Source organism: Neolamprologus brichardi, chromosome 15, assembly GCF_056152115.1.
Source record: "Neolamprologus brichardi isolate AB-2024 chromosome 15, ASM5615211v1, whole genome shotgun sequence".
NCBI lineage: Eukaryota > Metazoa > Chordata > Actinopteri > Cichliformes > Cichlidae > Neolamprologus > Neolamprologus brichardi.
The window spans coordinates 21,841,110-21,867,543 of NC_142118.1; the positions used below are offsets into that span (position 1 = coordinate 21,841,110).

Here is a 26,434-nt window from a genome sequence, read left to right on the forward strand (position 1 = left end):
AAAATGCACCAAAAGCATAAATGTGACGTCCAGATCAGCGACTGTCTTTAGATAATAAGAGTTATAAGCTTTATTGATGTGCAATAGCCGTCTGCTAAGCATCACTAATAATCTAATATTCCATAACCGTTATATATATTGTATAATATATATAATTATACAATACAATAAACATGATTGTGTATTGAAAGTATAAATATATGTGTAATACTACTCTGTAGCCATGTCTCTTAACCTTAAGCTTTAATAATAAAAAAACGTTCTCACTTGGCATCAACAGTGAAATTAGCTCTACAGACAATAACTATTTTGTGTCAGGCTGTATTTATTAGATTTATTACTCCTGCAGGTCTGGACATTTTAACATTGGAGTCTGTGGGGATTAAGTCACTTTTTCAATTTTTCTAGTTTTGTTTGTTGGTTAGTTTTTTCCCCCATATACTTCTACACATGGCTTTCTGATGTGCTGTTTTGAAACTTTAAGATTTCTTAGACGTGACAAAGGAGGCCCTGATTGTTAAACTGGACGCTAATTGTCTAATTACTGACATCTCGTTAGCCAATGAGTATATCATTTTGATACTACCGCCAATCCTTCATTTTAAAACACAAGTATCATTTTCTAAACAGCTTTAATTTTTTTTAGTCTATATGACTAAAAATGAGTGACTGAGCCAATAAACTCAGCAGGAAAGCATTTACGGGGGTGAAGTCAGAAAGCTGTTTTTCCACAGACTCCTACAGGACTGGAAGTTTTGTTTTTGTTTTTTGCATTCACAGGTATCGCCACACTTCCACATTGGCTTCATTTTTCCCTCCTACACGTAATCCAGGTAGGCTACGCTGCACAAAAAACTGTATTTATATTTATATATATTTATATGAATGAAGTTACACCTTTAGAAGCTTTGCTGCTGACCTACAGATGAATCCTGTAGGATACACTTCTGTGATACGATGCCTTTTATAGGGTGAATAAAATGCTTTCAGTCTTCTACAGGATCAAATCCATTGGGATTAGTTCCCATATCAGTTGGGATACTGATATGGGAACTAATCCCAATACTTTCTGTATTTCAGCTTAAAATTGACTTAAATATTTAATTTTTAGAATGAAATTGAACTAATGAAACACAGCAGTGGGATTTGAAAATACTTATGTGCCATTATCACTCCTCTTCTCACCTGTTTTTATTGCTGAGCTTGTCATTAGAAAATTAAAGCTGTTAATGGAGAATGAAGTTTTCATCAAGAGTCACAACTAAAGTTTGTTAAATTCCAAATGGCTGTTCTATAGGATCTCATTTTGTGCAAATGTTGGTGTCGCCTCCTGCTGGTCGTTAGAAAGAGTACAGGTTTCTGGCACGTTCACGTTTTGTCTTCCATTTATAGTCTGTGATCTTAGATGGTGTGATGTTTTAAACTGCCTTCTTCCTTTTTCTTTCTTGTGTTAGCAGTTTCTCACCAGTTAATTTACTTCAGCGGTTTTCCACTTCCTTTTATGACCTTGTTCACTTTCCCCTTCATTCCCCCTTACTATCTCTTCTATCATACAGGGTTTTTTTTTAATTTTCCACTTCCACTTTTTCGTTCCTTTTATTACAAACTTGTAAAATACATGCACATGTTCCCACAATATTTTTTGTTTACTAAAATCATCACAAGAAGCAGCTGAGAATTTAAAGCCGCGTAGGTTTTCTCATGAACCCGTTTTCCTGAGGACACTGAGCTCACAGATACATCAGATATATCAGATACACAGTTCTTTGTATTCACGTGAAACACGTGCCTCAGTCCAGCTCCTCTCTTCTCGTTAGCATGTAAATATATGCTAATACATGCAGAGCAGAATATTCGAGAATGTTTTAATGTGTCACCTCAGAGTGGAGGAGGTGATGTGTTAATGAAGAGACAGCGCACACACACACACACACAGAGCAGTGCAGGGTTGGCTGCGAGGCGCTAATGAACAGCGTGTGTTGTGTCAAACTCTCCTTTCCAAAACGACAGCGAGAGGAGTCTCACACAACCACACTTCTACACACACACACACTGGAGAACACCAAAAAAAGGAAAAAGCTGTGTAATACGAGATGTGTAAAGGTGTTTTTATTATATTACTGTCACAAGAGAAGAGGTGTGTTTGTGTTCAAGGAGGAAGCAGATGCGGGGGGAGCTTAGCTGCTGACAGGAAGTGTTGCATTGATGTGTTTTGTGGGTTCACAATTTTAACCTTTGCAGTCTAAAGAAATCGAACTAAAAGGGTCGTGCTCCACCTTTCTGCTCAGCGCAGAGGGGGAGGCATCTTAGCTTCTGCCTGTGCTTTGTTTTGCAAATTCTTTTAAGTCAAATATGTTTCAATCAGTCTGCATGTATTTACTTTATGGTCCTAACTTCTCTTTCATCCTTCCTGCATGTCTGTTTTCTTTGTCACATCTGTCCAACATTGAGAAACCCACCGCATTACTTATTTTCTGTTTGTTCCCTCTTTATTATTTTTTTCTGCTTTGGTAATTTTCTGCACACATCAGTTTTATTTTCGTCTCCTTATTTAATTAGTTCCTCTTTCATTGTGGGTCCAACTGCTTCGGTTCCTTCTTTCATTCTTGACATATTTGCTTTCAGCCTCGCACATCTGGGCGACAGATCTCGATTTATTTTGTTCTGGTTTATTCAGAGGAGGCCTTGGCAATTTACAGCTAACGGGGTGTCATGAGTGTCATTCACACCGTGTCCTATTGTTGCTTGAAGTTTCCATTGTGACAGAGAGCTGGAAAACTCGGGCGCGGTGAATTCTTTCTTTCTTTGCTCACTGCTTTAACCCATCTCTGCTTGTGTGTGCGACCAGCATGGACACCGAGGCCAAATATTACAGACTTTATAAAGTATAAAGTAGTGTGTAGAGTAGTGTGTAGACTGTTACCGTCTTGTAATGTGTGTGGGTGTAATTAAGGATGAATTTATATTTCTATTCTTGGTTTTAGAGGCCTTATGAAGGTTTTATGACTAAACCGATGTTTTTATTAGTCTCATTATCTGATTATTATTCTCTAATTGGATGACTGAAATTCTACCTGGTGTGTGAGTGATTATATGAACACTGCTTTGTACCAATTGAAGGTCAGTTCGACCAAAACCTTGTGACTCAATTTAAAAAAAAGTGTTAAGTGACACAGTAGGAGAAATTTATCATTCATTTTTGCAGAAAAGGCACATAAAGTGAAAAAGGGGGTGTGGCTTGAATCTTAAATGACAGTGAATCTGATATGTTGCAGATATGGGGTGTATCTGGGATAATCAGGAAGAGTTGTACAGAAGTCTGGTGAGGAACTTTGTCGCATGGAGTCACACAAACCACCTGCAACTCAACACCTCAAAGACTAAGGAACTGGTTGTGGACTTTGGGAGGTCCAGAGCAGGTCCACTGCTGGTTCAGATAGAGGGGGAGGAGGTGGAGGTGGTCAACAAGTACAAGTACCTCGGGCTGTGGGTGGACAACAAACTGGACTGGTCATGCAACACAGAGCACCTGTACAAAAAAGCCCAAAGCCGACTGTACTTCCTCAGGAGGCTGAGGTCTTTTAACATCTGCAGGAAGCTCCTGAGGATGTTTTACCAGTCGGTGGTTGCTGGAGTACTTTTCTATGCTGTGGTGTGCTAGGGGAGTAGCACAGCAAAGAAGGACTCTGGCTGGCTCTGTGGTTGGCATGAAGCTGGACACTCTGGTGTCAGTGGCAGAGAAAAGGACACTAAAGAAACTGCTGGACATTATGGACAATGCTGGGCATCCTCTGCACACGGCCATAAACAACCAGAAGAGTCTGTTCAGTGACAGGTTGCTTCTCCCAAAGACAAGAACCAACAGACTTAAAAACTCCTTTGTCCCACACGCCATCAGACTGTTTAACTCCTCTCTGGAGGGGAGAGGGAAGGGAAACAGGAGGACAAAGGAGGGGGGAACAACTAAGCTGTAGTGCCTCTTCACTTCACTGTGCAATTACCTTTTGTGCAACACTTTTTGTTAATAGTCAACGGTGCAATAGAATAGACTCCATACTTGAAATGTGCAATTCACTTGTATTTTTATTTTTATTCCTATTTATTCTATTTATCCCCTTTGTATATTTTATCTATACATGTCTTTGTATTTATATATGTGTATATATGTGTATATATGTGTATGTATATATATATATATAGATATATATATGTGTATGTGTATATATATATATAGATAGATAGATATAGAGATATATATAGAGAGATATATATAGAGATATATAATATTCTGTAACTCTGTAACTTCTGTCGGTGCTGTGCTTTTTTGGAAACCAAATTTCCCAGAGGAACCCACCCGAGGGATTAATAAAGTTTTATCTTATCTTATCTTATATCAAATTCAAAATAAACGTTATTTCCTATCAAACTACCTAATTTATTGAAGAAGATGTCGATGAATCTCACCATCATCCATGGGTTCAACTTCTTATATCAGTGTTGGTCGAGTTACTTGAAAAAAGTAATCAGTAAATAACTACTGATTACTTATTTTCAAAAGTAATTAGTTACTTAGTTACTTTTTAAAAACATGATACACAACCTGAATAGGTAATAAAGCAATAGATCTTTCAGCCCAGTTCTACTTTTTCTGCATAATCCATCATATAAAATGTAATCAAATGGAAAAGTCTCTTTTTAAAACTTGTTTTATTAGTTTTAATCTTTTAACTTTATGCATCAAGCAAACGTTAAATTATATGCAACATTCTCTGACTGGAAGAAATTAGTTTATCATTTAAACCTATCTTCTGCACATTCCAGCATTTAAATAAAATCGTTTTTTGTGTTTTGGGTTTTTTTTCGCTGTAAAAAGAAGTTTTCTTCCCACGCAGTGAACAGCGGTCGCTAATGTTTTTGTCACTTTTACGGAATCAAACTCAAAGTAAGGTCAGTACTTCCACGCTTTAAACGCTGCACGCTCGTACTCTCTCCTGCACTCCATATATTATCCATTTTTGATCTGCACACAGCTGTTGTCACGAACATCGCACTTGTTTATGTCATTGTCATAAAACACTCTCGCAAACGAAATCACGGTTTCGTAACGCAGTAACGCAGCGTGCTTACGGGAAAGTAACAGTAATCTAATTACCTTTTTTGCAATAGTAATCCCTTACTTTACTCATTACTTAAAAAAGGTAATTGGATAACTGCCCATCTCTGTTGGCGACAGATGTAGTGAAGTACACACATTGGAGGACCTTTGATGAATTTGTCTTTCAGTCTCAAGTACAATATTCAGCTTTCAGACACCTTTTTTTTCCAGGTGTTTCTTTGATTAGATGTGTCGCCAGCTTTGCTGATGTTGTTGCAGAAAGCCTCGTCTCCCGTGACATGGTCTTGCTGTGTTTCTTACTCCAAATCAGATGGACTCTGGTCTATAGTATTCGGTAGTACTGACATAAATCTGATTGGCACACTAAAAAAGACAGAGTATGGTAAACAAGTCTAAGCATCACAGCTGAGCAGACAGCACTAACTACTCTGTCAGATCCACTACTTCAATATAACTGCCCGGAAAAAGCTACTTTCTGTTGCCCCCTTTGTCACCATTTGACATACCTGTAAACGCCATATTACAGCTGTCCTGATTATTATCAGTGGCCTCCAACAGCATCAATCAGGCAGGTCATCATGTAAAGTGTGGCTGTATTTCCTGTCTTGTGACTTGCTATTAATATCTTTTGGTTTTTTGCAGCATCGAGTGCAACTCTGGATTCGCATGAAGAAAGAAAATATTTTTAAATCAGACTTTATTGATAATTTACCGACCTCTAGTTTCTTTCACACATGTAGTGAGAGCGCAGGATGAATAGTACTAATAATAATAATAATAATCTTCAACACAGCACTGGTTTTCAATCATTATGAAGAGCTAATAAAGAAATTTGTTCACTTGAATGTGCTCATTCCAGAAAAACAAGTCCCATTAATGTGTTTCCTTTCCCTGCATACATGTGTTACATACATGTGTTTACCGTATGTCAGAGTTTATGTCCTATGTTTTATGAAGATGTATGTATGTGCATATTTCGTCCATGTTTTGTCCTCGATCTGCAGGATGGATGCTTAGCTTTCGCTTCTGAGGAAACGAAAGAAAGCAAACAAAAAGATGAGCTCTCATTCATTACCTTTTTTTCTTCCTTATTTACATTTAATCGATGATGCATCTGTCTTCTTCTTTTTACTGCGTAATGTTATGATAGAGTTCAAAAAGTACACGTCTTTTCCACGTCCAGAGAAGTCGCTTGTTTGTGTTCTGGTGCTGTCCTGGGAGCGCGGGGCAGGAGAAGTCCTCTGAAACGATTCTGAAGATCACTCACCTTTGACCTTTTCTTTGAGACAGAGACAAAAGGGGCCAGATTTAGTGAAAAGATGGCAGGTGACCTTTATGTTACAAATGCTCATGTATAGGCACGCTGTGAACACACATGTTTTTGTGCAAATTAATCAAACGAAGTGACCTAATTTAATAATAAATAAAACAGAATAGCTTTGAAAATACTACAAAAATAACAGTGACAAGCTTCATTTCTATAGCAAAGCACTCACAAGGTGCTCCACAATAAATAGCAGTATTAAAACATTACAAAGTACATGAAATGAGTAAATGTGAGGCTTGAACAAAATTAATCTAAAACATTAAACAAAAGCCAGCCTACACATTTTGTTTTGTTTATTTACTGAGGAGAACTGATTGTGCTGATCGGAAGAGGAAAATTGTTCCACAGTTTGGGCCAAAACGGCAAAAAGCAGCCAGATTCCAGCCCAGACCCGGAATCTACAACAGGAATTGATTGTCTGATCTGAGGGACTCAGGGGCGACATGTAGTGATTTTAAAGTAATCAGTGAAATTTTAAATTGGATTCTGTAGCGGATGGGAAGCCAGAGTAATTCTGCGAGGGCTGGAGTCGAGTGCTTGTGAGCGTTATTTCTGCTGTTTTCTACTAACTGTAGACAGGAAACTGCTGCATCACTGAGGCATGTTTACAATGAGTTGCAATAATCTAATCAGGAGGAAATGAGGATATGGATAAGATGTTCGATTGCATTATTTGGAAGAACTGGTTTGACCTTTGCATTTCTAATCTGCGCACAGTGAGGCCAGACAAGACTTTTGATATACTGATCGAAACAGAGGCGTTGACAGAAAAAATTGCACAGGTTTCTAGGAAATTGCTTCGGATCAGTTATCAGGACACTTTCAATATAATTTTGACTCAGGTCCACCCACAGACCAGGCATGCCGCTAAGCCAGCAGTGTTGGTGGTGAAAGCAAGCAAATCTGTCCACTGCTGTTTGGATTTAGAGTCCAAAGCTAGGGGGACTCAAAACTAACCTTTTAAATACTAAACACCACAACTGAGCTTCAGATAAACTAAGAGGATAATGAACCAGGTCATAGACACAGACTGTGACTCGCATTTTAGTTGTCAAAACATTAACTTTTTTGTAAAATTCTGTGTATTTGTTGCATAGTTTTTGCACTTTCAGTGCATCTGGAAAGTATTCACAGCACTTCACTTGTTCCATATTTTGTTATGTTACAGCCTTCATATTCAACTTTAAATTATGCACATAACACCTCAAGTTTTTGCAAATGTATTAAAAACAAAAACATAACATACACATAAGTATTCATAGTCTTTGCTTAATACTTTGTTGAAGCATGCTCTTTTTAAATATGATGCTAAAAGCTTGGAACACATACAGTGGGGCAAAAAAGTATTTAGTCAGCCACCGATTGTGCAAGTTCCCCCACTTAAAATGATGACAGAGGTCAGTAATTTGCACCAGAGGTACACTTCAACTGTGAGAGACAGAATGTGAAAAAAAAATCCATGAATTCACATAGTAGGATTTGTAAAGAATTTATTCGTAAATCGGGGTGAAAAATAAGTATTTGGTCAATAACAAAAATACAACTCAATACTTTGTAACATAACCTTTGTTGGCAATAACAGAGGTCAAACGTTTACTATAGGTCTTTACCAGGTTTGCACACACAGTAGCTGGTATTTTGGCCCATTCCTCCATGCAGATCTTCTCAAGAGCAGTGATGTTTTGGGGCTGTCGCCGAGCAACACGGACTTTCAACTCCCGCCACAGATTTTCTATGGGGTTGAGGTCTGGAGACTGGCTAGGCCACTCCAGGACTTTCAAATGCTTCTTACGGAGCCACTCCTTTGTTGCCCGGGCGGTGTGTTTTGGATCATTGTCATGTTGGAAGACCCAGCCTCGTTTCATCTTCAAAGTTCTCACTGATGGAAGGAGGTTTTGGCTCAAAATCTCACGATACTTGGCCCCATTCATTCTGTCCTTAACACGGATCAGTCGTCCTGTCCCCTTGGCAGAAAAACAGCCCCATAGCATGATGTTTCCACCCCCATGCTTCACAGTAGGTATGGTGTTCTTGGGATGCAACTCAGTATTCTTCTTCCTCCAAACACGACGGGTTGAGTTTATACCAAAAAGTTCTACTTTGGTTTCATCTGACCACATGACATTCTCCCAATCCTCTGCTGTATCATCCATGTGCTCTCTGGCAAACTTCAGACGGGCCTGGACATGCACTGGCTTCAGCAGCGGAACACGTCTGGCACTGCGGGATTTGATTCCCTGCCGTTGTAGTGTGTTACTGATGGTGACCTTTGTTACTTTGGTCCCAGCTCTCTGCAGGTCATTCACCAGGTCCCCTCGTGTGGTTCTGGGATCTTTGCTCACCGTTCTCATGATCATTTTGACCCCACGGGATGAGATCTTGCGTGGAGCCCCAGATCGAGGGAGATTATCAGTGGTCTTGTATGTCTTCCATTTTCTGATGATTGCTCCCACAGTTGATTTTTTCACACCAAGCTGCTTGCCTATTGTAGATTCACTCTTCCCAGTCTGGTGCAGGTCTACAATTCTTTTCCTGGTGTCCTTCGAAAGCTCTTTGGTCTTGGCCATGGCGGAGTTTGGAGTCTGACTGGTTGAGGCTGTGGACAGGTGTCTTTTATACAGATGATGAGGTCAAACAGGTGCCATTCATACAGGTAACGAGTGGGGGACAGAAAAGCTTCTTACAGAAGACGTTACAGGTCTGTGAGAGCCAGGGATTTTCCTTGTTTGAGGTGACCAAATACTTATTTTCCACCCTGATTTACGAATAAATTCTTTACAAATCCTACCATGTGAATTCATGGATTTTTTTTTCACATTCTGTCTCTCACAGTTGAAGTGTACCTCTGGTGCAAATTACTGACCTCTGTCATCATTTTAAGTGGGGGAACTTGCACAATCAGTGGCTGACTAAATACTTTTTTGCCCCACTGTATTTACGGGACGTTTCTCTCATACTTCCTTGCAGAACCTCACAAGCTCCACCAGGTTGGATGGGGTGTGTTGGTTCAAGTCTGGGCTCTGGCTGGGGCGCACAACGGCACTCAGAGAGGATCCTGAAGCCACTCCTTCCTTATTTTGGTCATGTGCTTATAGAGTTGTTGTTGGAAGATGAATTTTCGCCCCAGTCCAAAGTCCAGAGTGCTCAGGAGCAGGTTACCATCAAGGATGTCTTTCTTTTTGCTCTATTTACCTGTCCCCTCGACCCCAACTAGCCTCCCAGTTCTTCATGATGACAAACTTTCCCACAGCATCATGGAGCCTCTACCATGCTTCACCAGGTGATAAACGGCACCTAGTTTTGTTTGTGTTTAAATAAATTTGCAAGAATTTCAAGGTAACTTTTTACATTTTGTCATTATGGGGTACTGTGTGTAGAACTTTGAGGTAAAAAATAAATTTAACCCATTTTGGATTAGGGCTGTAACACAGTCAAATGTGGACCAAGTGAAGTGCGCTGAATCCTTACGGATGCACTGTAGAGAATGGAAAGAATCACTTACAGCAATGATGAGTGAAAATGACACTTGTTTTATTGCTAAAGAGAAGCGTGCAGCTACGGAGTTGCAGGTTCTGTCTTACGGCAACAATAAAAAGGTTTTCCGCTCTTAAGCGTCTGTCCTTGTGTGTTTTCAGATCTCTGCTTGGAGCCTGATCTTGACTCTGTCGTCTCTGAGAAGCTTGTATCTAGTGACCGTTATTTTACAACGTTTGATATTGGTTCTGAATCACATTTTATTCAACTTGAAAATAACAAAATAATTTCTTATTATTTCTTATTACGTCAAAAAGATATTTTGCGACGTGAGAATTTAGCCGCAATGTGTGACAGCTGATGTGTGTGTGTGCGCAAGTGTTGGAAGTTGGAAGTTTACTATACTTGTGGGGACCAACAGCCCTTGTGGGGACCAAACTCACAGTCCCCACGAGTTTGAAGGGATTTTTGAGACTCAAAATGTGGTTTTAGTGTCAGGGTTACAATTGGGTTATGGTTATGGTAGGTTTAGGGTCAGCATTAGGCATTCATTTTTGATGCTTAGAGTTAGGGTAAGTGGCTATGGAAAGCATTATGTCAATCAGATGTCCCCACAAGATATAAATGCACATGTGTGTGTGTGTGTCTGTGTGCGCGTGTGTATACCTGTGTGTGGTTTCTCCCAGATGTAGCTGTTGAGGATTTCTCCGAGGACATAGAAGACACCAATTACTGCCATCATTGCACTGAAGAAGGCGACTCGAGCTACGGGTGCGATGCGCTCCAGCACCGGGTACACCCACACGCCCGTCACCTGGTGCACCCAACATGTCCTGAGCAGGCAGAGATATTGATGGGCTTTATTTCACACATCAGTTACTATACTGTAGTCCTTTGGCTTAAGTTGAACTAGGGGTAGACTGGATGCTACACTGACTATTACTGTATTCTGTGGCATAATAAAATCAGTAGATATCACCGCAAAGCTAAACATATGGAATTGTTGTTTGATTACATACTGCACCTTTAATTCTCCCATACTGCTAAATGTCAAGGCACTTCACTTGTTACTTATTTAGGACGTGTGGTGTACGCGGCATTTATTGACTGCTGAGAAGAGTAAACATTCATTACCAGAGGATATATCCCACACCGAAGCAGCACACCGCCACCAGACCCCACAACCTGCTGGGATACCGATGGTGGGTGGTCCGCATCTCGATGATGATGAAGGGAAGAACAGTGGTGTGCTGAGCGAAAGAGAGGGGAACAGATGAAGGTAAGGATAGCTTCAAAACAGTAAACATCATTCTGGTATTCATTGAGAGGTTTCTCTTGAACTACCCAAAACCGACAAAAGCAAAAATGGGAATTAGGGAACTAATTGCCATTTTTGGCATATTGTACCTACCCAATATTCATTGCAGCTACATCATGGACAAGGCTCAGCGCAGACTTAAATCGAAAGATGGTAAAGTGACTGCTGAAACTAATTAAATCTTTGAAAAAGAAGTGCTTTCCTTTTCAAAGATTATTTTATATTACTAAACGAAAGACTTCCAGTTTCAAAAAGTGACAGTTACACAAAACATCAGGAAAAAAAGTTCACAAATCTTACAATCTTTACAGGACAAGAAAGTTACGGCTTAGTTTTAACCTTGGGGTGCTGAAGGCCACGGAAACACTAGCATGATAATTAACATGGCTGGAGTAGATTGGTGAGACTGAAGATTTTTGAGACTGAGATGATATCCTAAAAGTTTGTTTAATTGAAAATTACTTTATTATTATTTTTTGTTTGTACTGTAATTTAAATTTTTTTACCAGCTTGATAATGTTGAAGTCATAATGACGTGGATAAGAAAAAACGAAAGGATTTTAAAACGCTTTTTGATTGAAGCTTAAGTTCCTTTATTTAGAGACAACCACCTAGTGGCCATTTGTGGTACTGCACATGAAAGTATCCAAGCTATAAACAGCTAACACTTTATTATTATTGTCATCACCATTATTGGAAAAAATCTCAATCATGAAGACAGAGCCATGACTCTATTCTGCTCTGTATTCCTTCATCCAACCAGCAAAACAAACAAGGAAATAATACACTATCCACCAGCATTTAATTTTCTTCAATTGATTCATTTCTGCAGTCCCAGAAGTCCAGAAAAACTGGAATAAAAGAAATAAAATAAGATCCCTGTACTCTTTTTACATTACATGTAACCCCAATTGTCACTGGTTTGGTCTGTTTTTAATTATTCATTCATCTCTAAATACAGAATGTGTGTGTGTGTGTGTGTGTGTGTGTGTGTGTGTGTGTGTGTGTGTGTGTGTGTGTGTGTGTGTATTTGTTTGTTTGTTTGTGTTTGTGTTCAGGCACCAGAGTTATCCATCTAAACACAAAAGTGTCATTTAATGGAGGTCACGACATGTGGTGCTATTTTCTCTGAAGCCATTTCTCACAAAAACACATGAGAATTGTCATTAATGTGATACACTCACAGCTGTTTGCACACGCACAAACACACACTTCCTGCATGCTTGTAACATCTGTCTTATTCATAATCCACCAAACATCAGTAATTCAATCATTTCATCCCACTATTAAAGTCCACTAGTGTGCACTACTATCCAGCAGGGGGCACTCACACACATGCCTACAAACCAAAAATCAAGCATAATTGTCTCAGTAGAGTTTAAACCTCTTACTTCACTTGCTCTCAAAGGAGCACAGCTGTCGATCGGTGGGTGTGTGTGTGTGTGTGTGTGTGTGTGTGTGTGTGTGTGTGTGTGTGTGTGTGTGTGTGTGTGCGCGCCTAACCTGAGAAGAGTCAAACAGTTGAGCCTTTTAGTCTCCAGCAGTTGAGCTAGTCGGATTTGTTATGTTACAATGGGATGATGTTCCCAGACGGACAGCTGGGAGTGATGCCGTTTGTACGATGCTGTGGGCTACAGTGGCTGTACACGCTGGTGCATTTAATTCAAGTTTATCCTATAAGAATTCTTTATAAGGAAATTCATAAATGATAAATGCCTGCATCAATGTGAACAGCTAAAAATGGAGTACCCAGCCACAAACTGAAGAAACAGCTGTAACAGAGGCGCAAAAGACAACAAAACTGTAATTCAATCAATTAACTACACAATTATGCAACAGTATCCACGCTTTACTCAACAAAGTAACAGATTAGCGGCTCCTGTGCGAGTGACTCAGCGTATCTCAGCAGGTTCATTGTAGGAGATGATCTCTGCTGGTGTGTGAGAAAAGTCGCTGCAGTGACAGAAACTGAACACTTTCAGGTGCCACCTTAGCATAAAGTTCAGATAAGCAGTAAATTATGAAGGAACCATATGGTTAAAGATAAGTAGCCTTAAAATGTAAATAATTTCTGCCATTTATGGTTTCCTCTTTATATTCACATGCCTGCGTGGGCCAGAAGTTACGAATGCTAATGCGCACCACGTTCGTCATGCATCTCTTCATATCTGTAATCAGGTTTAAGACACAGATGTACAAAATGTTCACTTCCTGGTTCAGCTCTTTCCTCTCCTTGATCATCACTGATGCAGGTTTTTTTTTTCCTGGAATAAAGTTCAAGAGAAGGCCACAACAAGTCCAGCTTCTTCTTTTTTTAAGTTCACCATTTTATCATCAACATTTGACAGCATCTTTGGCTTTGTAGGTGGGATCATTTAGTGCAGAAACAATCATATGAAATGCCATTTTTATGTGAGAACCTGAAGCGGAAAGATTGGTTTAACAGAGGAAGTTGATAACTTCTTAAGTTGCTTCAGCTAAGACAGAATGATCAGCTGAGTTTTTTGTAGTTTAGCCCTCTGCTCTACCTTCTGAGCTGCAAATGTCTCAAATAAATCAGTATATACATTTCGACAAAGGAAAACAATAAGTGACCTTCAGATTACAGCAGAATTTCAGTGTTCAGTATTAAACTTCTCATTGTCTGAGAGACAGGATGTGTATGTAGCATACATGCCAGTAAGTAACAACACTGCATCATTTACAGAAAACAATCTTTATCAGATCAATAAGTGGAGTGGCCCACACTGATTAGCATCACTTTTGTTTTTCCCAGCCTGATTAGCTGATCTTGTGGCTTTACAGCCAGACTGAAGAGCAGACAGAGCTAAGTGATGGCTGCTGCTGGATTTTTTGTCCTTTTTACAGTTCATATATACATTTCAAAACAACCACCTTACAAATAAACGAATGAATCTAAAAAGAAAAAACAGCAAGGAAATCAGTAAGTGGTAATGTTTCCATCAATCATCAACGGTAGCATGACTTTTGTGGCTTGCCAGGCTTTAATCAGACGCTTGCATAACACCAAATGATTATATAATAATGCAGCCAATATGCATAATTTCTAAAGTCCCTGAAAGCTACACAGGCTACAAACAAGTGACATACCCATACTCACTGCAGCTTACAGCCTTCTGAAGAACCACAAAGTGCATTTGGACTAATGAGCTGATCACGATTAATCTGGGGTGATTATATATGTACACTACGGTGCAATACAAACATGTAGACTTTGTTTATCTCAGTCAATGCTTCTAAATGAAACTGGAGAAAATTGTCCAGTCTGGCCACAGTGCTATTAAGCAGTTTCAAGGTCTCTTGCTAGCTAACATGTGGTGCACGAACAATGAAACCGGATTCATTTCTAATCAAGGTCGCAAATTAAGTGGAGCGAAACGAGGGAAGCTTGCAAATAATAAAAAGACAATTGAAAAATAACTCCTAAGTATGTCATTGCGAGTTTTCACAAGCTTACCATTAAATTAAAATATTTAAAATTTGAATCCATGTGACGGATTCTTTCATTTACTAAATATCATGTTTAAAAGTGAATTTAAGCAGGACGCATGAGGCCCACTCACTGGCTGTGAATTCACCGGACAATGACCGCACCATTCTCTTATGTGTGCAGTTGGACATCACGAAGTCTTTGAACTGGAGAATTAGCAGGCAAAAACAACAGATTATTCCCAATCTATCTGCTGTATATATCCACAAATATCACACATGCACCTTCTTCAAAGAGGTTCAGAAAAGTTCGAGGCTGCTGTACATGTCTTAAAATGGCCTTAGTTTCTGTGTCTGTAGGGAATCAGAAAGTTTTGACATTCAGTTACAGTTTAGCAATTCTCAAACATTCTAAGTGGTTTTCACAGCAAATTAAAAATTTCTGAGTGTCTATTTGTAAAAGCAGCACTGATCTCTACACTGGCCGCGGTGTCAAAGCCTGACCTTGACTCCTTTTCAGGCTTCCCTTGAAGCACTCGGAAAGGTCAGAGTGGAGATGCCAAGAATGCACCAACTGAGTAACAATATAGCTCTCTCTCTCCTAGGGTCTTAAATTTTAGGTTTCTCCTCCTTCATTATACTGTACACACAGACACACAAGCAAATGTCCTGACGCTGCATTTTTCCCCCATGCGCCTCAGAGGAATTCCAGTCTCCCGGTCAAGTATAAGTTTAGTATCTGCTGAGAGGACGCGTAAATAATACTCCCTTTATTCTCTCTGTCCCTCTCGCTCTCTATTTTTGCTCCTGGGTCTCTTCCTTTGTTGTCCTCTCTCTCACCCTCTCTATGTCCATCTCCCCCCAGGAGGTTTGTGGTTGCACTCCAGCAGCCAGCTTTCTGCCTGCATGGAAAATCCCCCCTCGTCAGCAAACAGCAGTGGCGCGATCCTGTGGTCTGGGGCTAAAAATGGGACAAACCATCTCACACAGAAATACACAGCTGGGGGCCGGGTGGGGTCACATGACTGAGGGCAGCTTCGCGAGGTCAAACATCTTCCAGCGGCAACAAACCGCTGAAACTGACGCATCAGAAAAAAAAGCTTTACTGTGGGAAAGGATTTAAAAGGAAACCATCTGACTTGCAAGTTTCACCTCCAAAATCAAAAGAAAACATTTTATTCGAGAAACAATAACCATGCTATTGATTGGCTCTTGAGAAAGGTGCTACAGCTGAAATTATGACACTCAAGTGGTAGTTAGTATAACAAGTAGGCAACTTCGGTCATTTTTGCATCACTGCAATCATCAGTGGGTTTTAAATTAAACGTTCAAGATGTGACTGAAGTGCAGATTTTCAGTTTTAATTCAAAGGCTTAAAGAAGTATTACTTTGACTGATTACAAATTACAGCCTTTTTTTAGTCAGAGTAGTCCTCTGTTTTCAGAAGCTCAAAGGTAACTGAACAATTGATTGACAACCAGTATCATGACCAGTTGAGGCCTGTTTCCTTGTTATTCCAAGACAAATTAAGCAGACAAGAGATCTTGAGGTAAACTTGCACTTGGAAGCATTTCACAGGAACTGGAAATATTAGATCCAAAGAAGGAACGTCAGCTAAGCAACAGCAAATGCCTAGAAAATGTGGATGATCGCAGAATTCTTTCCATGGTTAAGGAAAAAACGCTTCCCAACAGCTGAACAATTCAAGAATATGGTGCACCTACCTCACTGGAGGTTTCATTCTCCAAGTCTACAATCAAGACATGCCTTCATGGATGGAAATACAGAGGTTTTACAACAAGGTGCAAACCACTGGCTACACCCAAAACAACAAGGTCAGATTAGACTTTGCCAGAAAACACTTAAGTACAGAGAAAACAATCTTAGGATAAACCCACTAAGGGTTTATTGATGATGTGACTGCTGACAGAAGGAGCCGGATGAATTCTGAAATGAATATGTTTGAGTAACCTTGAAAAAATAAAATTCATGATTGCATTCATTGTATCCAGGGATACTGTGGTGGGTATTATTCCCTCAGAGTAACTGATGATGAAAGTATTAACTTGTTACAGCTCATTTTACTAGCCGTGTCCACTTTAATCAGTTTAATTTTCCCATGTGTTTATTTAAATGTATGAGAGATATATGATTGGTGTATAAAATATTGAGTGTGTGCCATTCTAGACCAACACAACTTCTTAACTCTCCACAATAACATCACATTGACTCTTTTATTAAGTTAAACTGACACTTTTCATATCTTTGCAAACTTTTGTAACCTGAAGAGAATTCAAAATAAACTTTAGTGGGTTTGGGGGGAAATATTTCCCTCCCTATAGTTACAGCATTAGAGTTTAAGCAGTCAGAGGGAAGCAGCTGATGCAGAGCTCATTGCTTAGTCTTTTAACCCTGCACTGATAAAGGTTTTTAACTGAACTGCAGCTGAACTCTGAAAATCAAAAGATAAGTCTCCTGTTGACATTTTTCTCAGCTTTCCAACTAAAGGAGCTTATCATGTCACAGAGGGACAATCCAGTTACACTTTCTATCACTCACTGAAAACGTGTGTGAACTTGAATGATCCTGCGGCAACACTGCCAGTATTTAGCATGATGTTTTTCTTGGAATAAGTTGCATATTTAACACCAATATTAAAGTTTCTTTTAGCTATCTTCTACTTCTGAAGCCTACTCCAGAGTACTGATCTTTAATGAAGCCAAATGCCCAAAATGTTTTGATAAACTTAACTTGTTGCTTTATTGCATCAACTAAAGGTAAGTAAGACAAAAGAAGAAGTGAAAGCCCTAAAAAAATACAGTATCTCAAGACATTTGCACAGTACTGCACCTTAAATAACTGTAATAGTAAAATTGGCAAAAGCCTGCAGCCTAAGTAGCATTTTCAATTTCCCCAAATCAAAAATGATGCTTTCAGTTAGCTTGTTTTAATCAACCCACAATTCTAGCCTCCGAAATTAGTCAGTCTTGGATAATAAAACAGCAGCAGCTCACCTTCTCACTGTGGAGAAGCAATTTCTGATAATTTCCTCTCATTTGACATCACTGCAGCTCCACATGATATGTAAAAGGTAAAAATAGGTTTTCACATTGGCACAGCGAATGAGTCTGACGAGCACACACGGAGTGATAGCGATGCAGGCTGAGCAGACAAGAGATGAAGGTTAAGTGTGGATGCTGAATGAGGCTTCTGTGCATGTGTGTGTTTGTGTGTGTGTGTGTGTACTGAAACTCCACAACCAGAACCAGAAGAGCTTTAATAACAAAGCAATGACTGTGTGTTTGTGTGTGTGTGTGTGTGTGTGCCGTAAGTCAATGGTGTCAGACCCAGTGTGGGGCTATAATCCCCTGTTGCTAGGAGAAACCTCATGGTGTGTGTGTGTGTGTGTGTGTGTTTGCCTTTATAAACTGCAAGATTAACAGAAAAAGAAAACACACACACTATCAGTCTGCTGGTTTTGCTACACTTATGTAGCAAAACCGACCCTCTGTGAGGCTGGGACAATTCTGTTTTAAGTATACAAGGAATGAAGGATTAAATAAATAAATGATGGTCAGTGTTTTTGTTGTTATTTGTGTAGTTTCCCTAGAAACCAACACTAAGCACAATGATGGAACAGGATCCCATCCCTGAATTATATCATCAAGATTTAGTGTTTTTTTGTACTTATATTCTCCACATTTCCTGAATTTATTTCAGCTTCAGTGTGCGAGTCTCTGCTGTGTGCCGCTGTCATTTACAGGCATGCTCTTTGGAAGTCTTTCTCTCTTCACTCTTGACTACCATGTTTCACAGTGTGCGCTTCTTATTAGAGTTTTATATCTTTTCTTAATTATCTTTATTTTATTTTATTTTCCTTTAGTTTCCAAAGTTGTTTTGCTTGTTTCACTTTGTCTTCTGTTGTTAAGAAATGCACAGTAAGACAATAATAAAAGCACTAGACACAGTCAAGCAGCCTGTAAAACCTATAAAAAAAGACCTCTGAATTGTTGCTTTCAGTGTAAAGAAATGTCTGAAATGTCTTGCGAAAAAAAGGCAATTTTAATAATACCTCTCACTTTATCAACATTATAAAGAAACAAACCTCTCTTGTAAATGGTGAGTAAGAAGGAACTTTTCTTTTATTAAATTGAATATTAACAATAAAATAAACTAATTTTCTTGCAGTTATAGGTTTATCAGCTTCTCTGATATATGAAGTTAATTCTTACCTCCTCTTACACATAATGCAGAACCAAGCCAGTCCACGTCCAGGGCTTAAAAAATGTATCTAAGATGCTGGTTTTACATAAAATACATGAACATCCCTTTAAGAAAAGGAATGATTTATTAGAGCCCACCTAATGTAGCATACTTAAGACTGATACTGATGCTAATATTCAGTGATTCTGATAAATCGGGTGATATTTTTTTTTTCGTTTTTTTGATTCCCTCTCATGCAGTTGCTTTTATTTTCTTGCATCTTAAAAATGGAAAAATGAGAGTTCGAGCTGCACTTTTAAATGGGTCAAGATTGACATTAAAATAAAATTTAAGTTGCACAAACTGTGCCTTAACTAAATTAACGAGTGGAAGCAACAGTAAAAAGGAGAACAAGCTGCAAAACACCAAGGTCCAAAAGGGTGGCGTACCACAGTCTCAGGGCCCCATCACGGGATGAGAACCAAGTAAAACTAAGATGAAAAGAAAATGAATCTACGAGTTAAAGAAACAAAGAGCACCACATTCGAAACAGGAAATGAACCGTGGTCTCTTGGCTGATAAACCTGTCCCTGATACTGCCACCAAATATCCACCCCACTTTGCACAGCACTGCTAAAATAGCAGAGCAATCAGTAACATTAGTTATTCTATTACTGCAAGTTTAGCAAAAGCACCCCAAGCATGGTTAATCTGAATCAAACAACAGGGCAAAATAAGTCTCTTTCTCATTTCTGTACCCACCCATCCCCCTTGTGCAGTCAACTGAGGGGAAACACACTTAACTTTAATCCCAAACCCAAGCCTGCCAATGACAAAAGAAAGCAATCTGCAATCTGTGTGTATAAACTCATTGCATAATGAGCATTAGCAAACAGCGGATAAATCACAACAGTTCAGTTACGAGCCTGCAGGCATTCTTCTTTTTGTTAACTTCCAATTAGCTTCTAGCTGTGAGAGTCAGACACATTATTACAATATCATGTCTCCTCTTTCTCCCTCGATCAACATCACTCAACCCTTCCCTCCTCCAATGGGAACGGCCATATGGTTGCCGTGGTAGCCCAGATAAACAAACAACAGTGATACCATGGAATACCGCAAAATATTTACAACCACACTGGACTCACACACACACACACACACACATACATACAAAAGACTCCTCACGTTTTCTGTGTCTAAGGGACACGCATGCACGAAGGCTTTGGTAGTGCTCTGGTTGTTTTGGTCTTTGGCGATGGCACCATAGCAACAATTCTATTACATCAACTCCTGGAGTATGATACATCAAACTACACACACACACGCACACACACACACACACACCATCTTTGTCTTTTTCATTTCAGCAAGCGTTAACGGGAACGATCACCTCACACGCCTCTGTGGATCACTTTCTGGCTGCAGGAAGTTTCATGAGGTTTTGCATATCACAGACAGAGTTCTGGAAAATTTTCCGATTATCACTCGCAACACACACAGCTGACAGTACTATCAGCCAGGAGGTGTGGTGTGCTGGTCGTTGTCTAAACATGAGATTAAACCTGCTTCCTCTAGATGACAAATCAAAGCGACCCGCCGCTCGCTCTATTCAAATTTAGAGGTTCACCAGCACCAGTGTTCTCCACTGATAAGATTTATCAAGGTTTATGGAGTTATGATCCACTGACATGACTAATAACCCAAGGAGGACCAGCTTTACATGTCCTGCCATATAGAAACCTAATATGGCGATTCATCAATCAATAAAACTGTTTAGTGCCACTTCTTCCACAGCAGGCTGAGGAGAGGGTTTCTCAAACATCCTCCAGGTTCCCATGACGGTCCTGAGGCAAATGCATGCCAGGGGAAAGATGTATGAGTCCTGCACTTGATGTGCTTACCCAAAGTGCCAGATACTGTGCAAAAAAGATAAAAACTTTTAGACATTGCCTGTCTCTGCTTTACATTTTACGTCTTTGAACATCTATTATTCGACACAGAGATCCTCAATTTATTTAAAAGTTCTTTAGCTCTGACTTGAGACAAATGGGATCACATTTCTAACCATTTTATTTTCTTAACTTGAGGACAAATTCTCCCTCTCAGCTTCAAATCAGATGAATCTAGAACTTGTAATGTCTTTTTGTAAATACTAGACAGAGACACAGCCTGTCGGTGTGGAGTTTACACACTTTCCTGAAGTCTGTGTGGGTTCTCAGGCTTCCACAGTCCCAAGACAAGCTTTTGAATCAGCCACATGTGTGGATGTAAGCATGTAGCTGTCTCTCTGTGTTAGCCCTGTGACCACCAAACCACGTGTCCAGGGTGTACACCCCACCTTTCACTCTATGAGAGCTGCCATAGGCTTCAGTGACCCCTATGAACAACATGGAGTGAAAGAAATCTTAATGGTTCAAATTAAGTCCCAAAAGCTGCAGTTCCTCTAATGACCACTAGAGGCTGGCTCAAAAATGTATGTCAATCCCCACAGACACTCATGTTAAAAAAGCTAATGTAACTGCAGAAATAAACATGTTTAATGGTTTTGGTCTTTAGAGATTGGGCAGATGTTGCACCAACTCACTCATTTAAAACGTTTGGATTATTAGCGACGTGGTTCACCAGCTGCATCAGCTACTTCTAGTAACTCAACTGGACCCCTTCATGAAGTTACAACTTTGATGTGCAGTTTACGGTTAGTCTACACAGTGCATCCATACAGTTTATAGACACAGGTTGCTGATCAGGCTCCTACCACTCGCTGATATCTCAACTGCTCGTGGTTAATTCTGGCTCCAGGATGCTAATGGCTAAGCGTTAGGCTATTATTTCAGCTCTAGAAAAGGGGAGGACTCTAGTTCCCAAACATAAAATGGTTTTACTGGTCTGCTCAGATATGTTCCACAATATTTTCCACAATACCTTCCATTAAAGTTATATAAAGCCTATCAACATACTGGGGATACCCTTCTCATTTCTCACTTCTCCCTCACGAGGGAAAACACCTATTTCAGAGCAGGGCGGGCAGATGGTGGTTTCAAAATATGTGCTGACAAAAGTGTAAAGAAGACAGGAAACCTTTGTTTGAATGGTAATTATCTTTCACTCGGTGAGCTGTGTCAAAATAAATTACATTCCTAAAATGCACATTTTGATTTTAGGAAACTTTTATTTCATCCAACTCTGAACTCCCACGATCATCTGAAAATCCTACACCTGAAAGCCTAAAAAGGAAAGATTAAACTTACATGTTCCTCGCGTTCTTCTTTGATGTATTATGAGGTTAGATAAAGCCGTTACAATACAAATGGTTGAATCCCAGAAAAGCTGAAATATTGGTCCCAACATCTCAGACACATGTTGAAAAAGTTTGTGAGGAAAAGCTGCTCTGGCTAACTGCATGTTGATGTGCTCAAGACTGAGGAAATACCCTTCATACAGAAGAAGCTACGAAGAAAAAAAAGTGTTTCTATGGGTATGTATCCAAATAATTTTACAGTTAATTTGAAGCACTCAACTCTAATTTGGACTACTCCAGGCCAGGAGAATGATTCTTATCATGGAAAAATATGGAAATACGTTACCTTCAATTCATGTGTGGATGAAAGGAATGGCTTCTTGTATTACACTGGTGAAACTAACTCATATCAGCAGATAGCAGCAGAATTTAAAAGCCGTCTTCAGTGACTTTTTTTAATTATTAATTTGAGCGATTCTTTGTTTCTTTAATCATTCAGTGTTCATTATTATTTATCTAAAGTTGAGAAGAAGAGGAAAATTTACTTCTTTCCATTTCTTTCAGACCTTGATGATCACTTTATATTAATCCAATGAATTTAAAAACATTTACTGCATCTCATCACTTTCCTTCACCATCTACCTCTACAACTCTGCCTTATGTGTTGTAATCTCAGTAAGTCGTATGATCAGTTGAACCACAACATCTGTAGAGAAAATCCAACTCACCATGCCGTGGTTGAGCCACTGAGGAATGAAGTTGTCCAGTAATTTGGGGTAGACCAGTTCTCTGTCATACAGGTAGAGGCTCCAGAAAGTAAACACCACAAACTGGAGAGAGAGACACACACACACAGGAAAAAAAACAAAAAGTTAGCAACTAAAGTGCAACATGTCTTATGGAAAAGACATCAGCGCCAAATAAGTGGACAAAAACAGTGACTTTTAGCATGCAGCACAACGTTTCTGGACTACTCCTGCCTACACAACGTCTGCTCTGTTGTCAGGTCAGTGATGAGAAACATTCCTCATATCCACCACTTACATTTCATTACACTCTATCAGTGGTTATTTAATATGTTGACGGTACCCCACTGGGACTATTTACCTTGGAAAATGCAGTTAAGTGTTACAGAGACAGCCAATTCAATGTTTGTGACATGTTACATGAGTAAAAAAGTCAACAGAAAGTGAAATCTCAGTATAATTTTATAAAAACAGACAATAGAGGATCGTTCAAGAGGCAAACTCCAGCACTACTACTACTACTACTACTACTGGGGGGGGGGGGGGGGGGGGGGGGGGGGGGGGGGAATATTATCCACCTCATCCTAGAGTTAGACTGTAAGGTTTAAAGCTTTGCCTCCACTCAAGACATTGATTTGGACCTCTTGACCATGTTTGCAGTCTCGGTGCCTCTTGGAGCATTTTTAAATTAAATTATTTTAACAAATATTATTGCTTGTTTTGAGGTACAGACTATCGAAGGATTGTGTGCTGTATTTTTGGTGAGTGAAAATTACTAGCAAATATGTGTGCTGCGCCTGAACAGTTTATGATTCAGCTTGTAACCCTCTCAAACCAATTTGATATTTTCTGGCTTCAAAAACTAAAATGGCAGCAGTCTGGGAGTCTGGAACTGAGTCTGGAAACCAATAGGTGACCGCATCCATCTTTTGGATACAGTCTGTTAAAATAAAATATGCTTAAGATATGTATGTTGTTTATCTAATTTTTTAATTTAACATGTGGATGTAATAATTTAACATGTGCATGCATGTTGACTACTTACATCTTTTAGTCCTTAGGCAGTGAAAACCTGGCCCTTGGCACATGCATTAGGCTACACTCTACTTTTTACCTACTGTTAGAGATACATATACACTGTCCTCATTTATCCATTGGGTAAAGAAGGACATTGGAGGGAGACACATGAGGGTCATCTGTGATGCCTTCTGCATGCCTTCTGTAAACCAAAAACTTCCCAATGATACATGCAGCTATTGCAGCAATCAGATTTCCCACATGACCTGAACGCACCATAAGCTGACCAGCTTCCAGTCTAATGTATCTTCACGGTTGGGATCAAGGCCAGTCCAGGTTCTGTAAGACGAGGGTGGAATTACCTGACAGGCATCTGCGTTCCAGTTCGAGGCATCTGAACCAACCCACCTCTTTTTATACCGTGACTGGCGTGTTCTCTGTTTCAACAGGCCAGTGGTGGCGGGAAACAATGCATGCACTTTGTCCCCTGTGGGGCACCCGCAATTTTCCACCACACCATACCGCGTGCAAATGCCTGCAATATATGCACACTCCACACTCACGCATATATGCAATGCACAAATGGAGCTATAGCAACATATGCAGGAACGCACACACTTCCTTTACCAGACGGGCAAAGTTTGAGACATTACCTGTGGTAATGTAGTAGCTGCACCTGTTGTGCTGTATGTAACCTAAACTGTGAGGCCAATTCACACGCACCAGTTAACAGCTTCTACAGGTGTGTGTGTGTGCGTGTGTGTGTGTGTGTGTGTGTGTGTGTGTGTGTGTGTGTGTGTGTGTGTGACAATAGAGCCAGGAACTATTGGGTTATTTAGGTTTAGAGATCAACTTGTGCCAGTGATCTAACCCCAGGACACAGTAATAGTCAGGTAGCCACACAAATTCTCCAGTATGCCAGCTGTGGGGCACGTTGCCTACTAAAATCTTGAATAAAAGTGTGTGTGTTAAGCAAAAGACTGCCAGCCTTGCAAAAAAAAAATGGATTAGACAGAGGTCAAAGTCTGGTTGTCTGGATGACTCGTCAGTGCTTTCTCTGTTCTGTTCATTCACAGCAGGATTGAAAAAGATGAAGCACATCATACCATTACACCCATTTTTTTAACCTCAGTAAATTTTCACATCCAGTTAATCTATGTTCTTTCTCTTTACACAAACTCTCACAAAAGGAGTTCACCCAGGTATATGAATGTAGCCAAAGTATAACTGGTGACTCTTTTCAGCATTTTTTCCCATCTAACTGAGTGAGCAATCACTGCTGTTGATCTTCTTTTTAAGTTTAAGTTGCTGCTAACCAGCCGGGACCCTTTTCATCTCATGTTTCCCTACTAACACGCTGACCATCCATAGTTGTGGCAGAGCAAAAATTAGCTTTTTAAGAGATGATTTTATTTATTAATAGAAAAAAGCCATCTAAACCTGCCTGAATAATTCCCCTCTAAACCTAATAAGTGATCGCGCCAGCTTTGATAGCAAGAACTGCAATCAAGCATTTGTGATATCTGAAAATGAGTCTTTTTACATTGCTGTGGACTGATATCAGCCCCCTGTTCTTTGCAGAATTCTTTTAATTCAGCCACACTGGGGGGTTTTCAATCATGCCATTTAACATAACTTAAATTAATACTTTAACTAGGCCACTCCAAAACCTTCTTTTATTGAACGATTCACAAGTGGACGTGCTGGTGTTTTTTCAGGTCATTGTTGTGCTGCATAACCCAACTGAGCTCGAGCCTCGGGCATGAACTGATGGCTGGACATTCTCCTTCAGGATTTTTCTGGTAGCAAAGCAGCCTCAGACCACAACACTATAATCACCGACTAGTTGGTACAATATTTTTCTGTGAAATACGGCGTTAGTTTTATCCCAGATGTAATTAGTTTTTCTACACAGGATCAGGTGTGTTTGCACAGCTTTTTTCCCTTAATAAATAAAATCATCATTTAAAAACTGCATTTTGTATTTATTTTTTTAATGATTTGAAACATGAAAAACAAATATTAAAAATACTAAGAAATCAAGCAGGGGGAAATTGGTTTTATTCTCCTATTTCCTAGTTGTTTCCTTTTAGTATGGCTTATTCTCGTTTGCCTTTTTTTCTCTTTTTACCTTTTATTTCTTTTTAGAATGTCGATATTATATATTTTGTTTTGTTTTTAGGTTGCTTTTAAGGTCTAGCCAGGGATTATGGATGAAAAATTAGCCTACGGCTACCACTGGTGCATTTACAGCAATGTTTAATAATGAACATTGTCCCTGTTACAAATAAACAAATTAAATAAAAAGTTAAAAACAATAATTGTTGGCACCAGACAGTGTTTAGATATCACATTGTAAACTGTAGACCTTTGTGCTTTGCAGTGTGATCGTTTGCAGATACACGGTGTAATGAGATTTTATAGTTCTAGTGTTTTTAAATAGTTTATTGTTGTTGTTATGTGAACCATCAAGGTCAAAGGCTCTCGGGCTAACCTAACCATGCGCCAAATCAGAAAAAAAGCTCAATTTAAAGCATCATTC

The 26,434-nt window shown here is 39.5% G+C and overlaps 1 protein-coding gene across 1 annotated transcript in view; it reads right to left on the reverse strand.

The window, feature by feature from the left end:
* Positions 1 to 5,796: 5,796 nt before the first annotated feature.
* aig1 (androgen induced 1) overlaps positions 5,797 to 26,434 on the reverse strand; it is a 29,156-nt gene continuing 8,518 nt past the window's right edge. Inside the window, exons 3-6 of the mRNA XM_006793513.3 lie at positions 22,858 to 22,959; positions 11,052 to 11,167; positions 10,584 to 10,750; positions 5,797 to 6,395 (exon numbers count right to left, since the gene is read on the reverse strand). Of these exons, the coding sequence (XP_006793576.1) occupies positions 6,376 to 6,395; positions 10,584 to 10,750; positions 11,052 to 11,167; positions 22,858 to 22,959 (405 nt within the window). The 3' untranslated portion in view covers positions 5,797 to 6,375. The remainder of the gene's footprint in view (positions 6,396 to 10,583; positions 10,751 to 11,051; positions 11,168 to 22,857; positions 22,960 to 26,434) is intronic.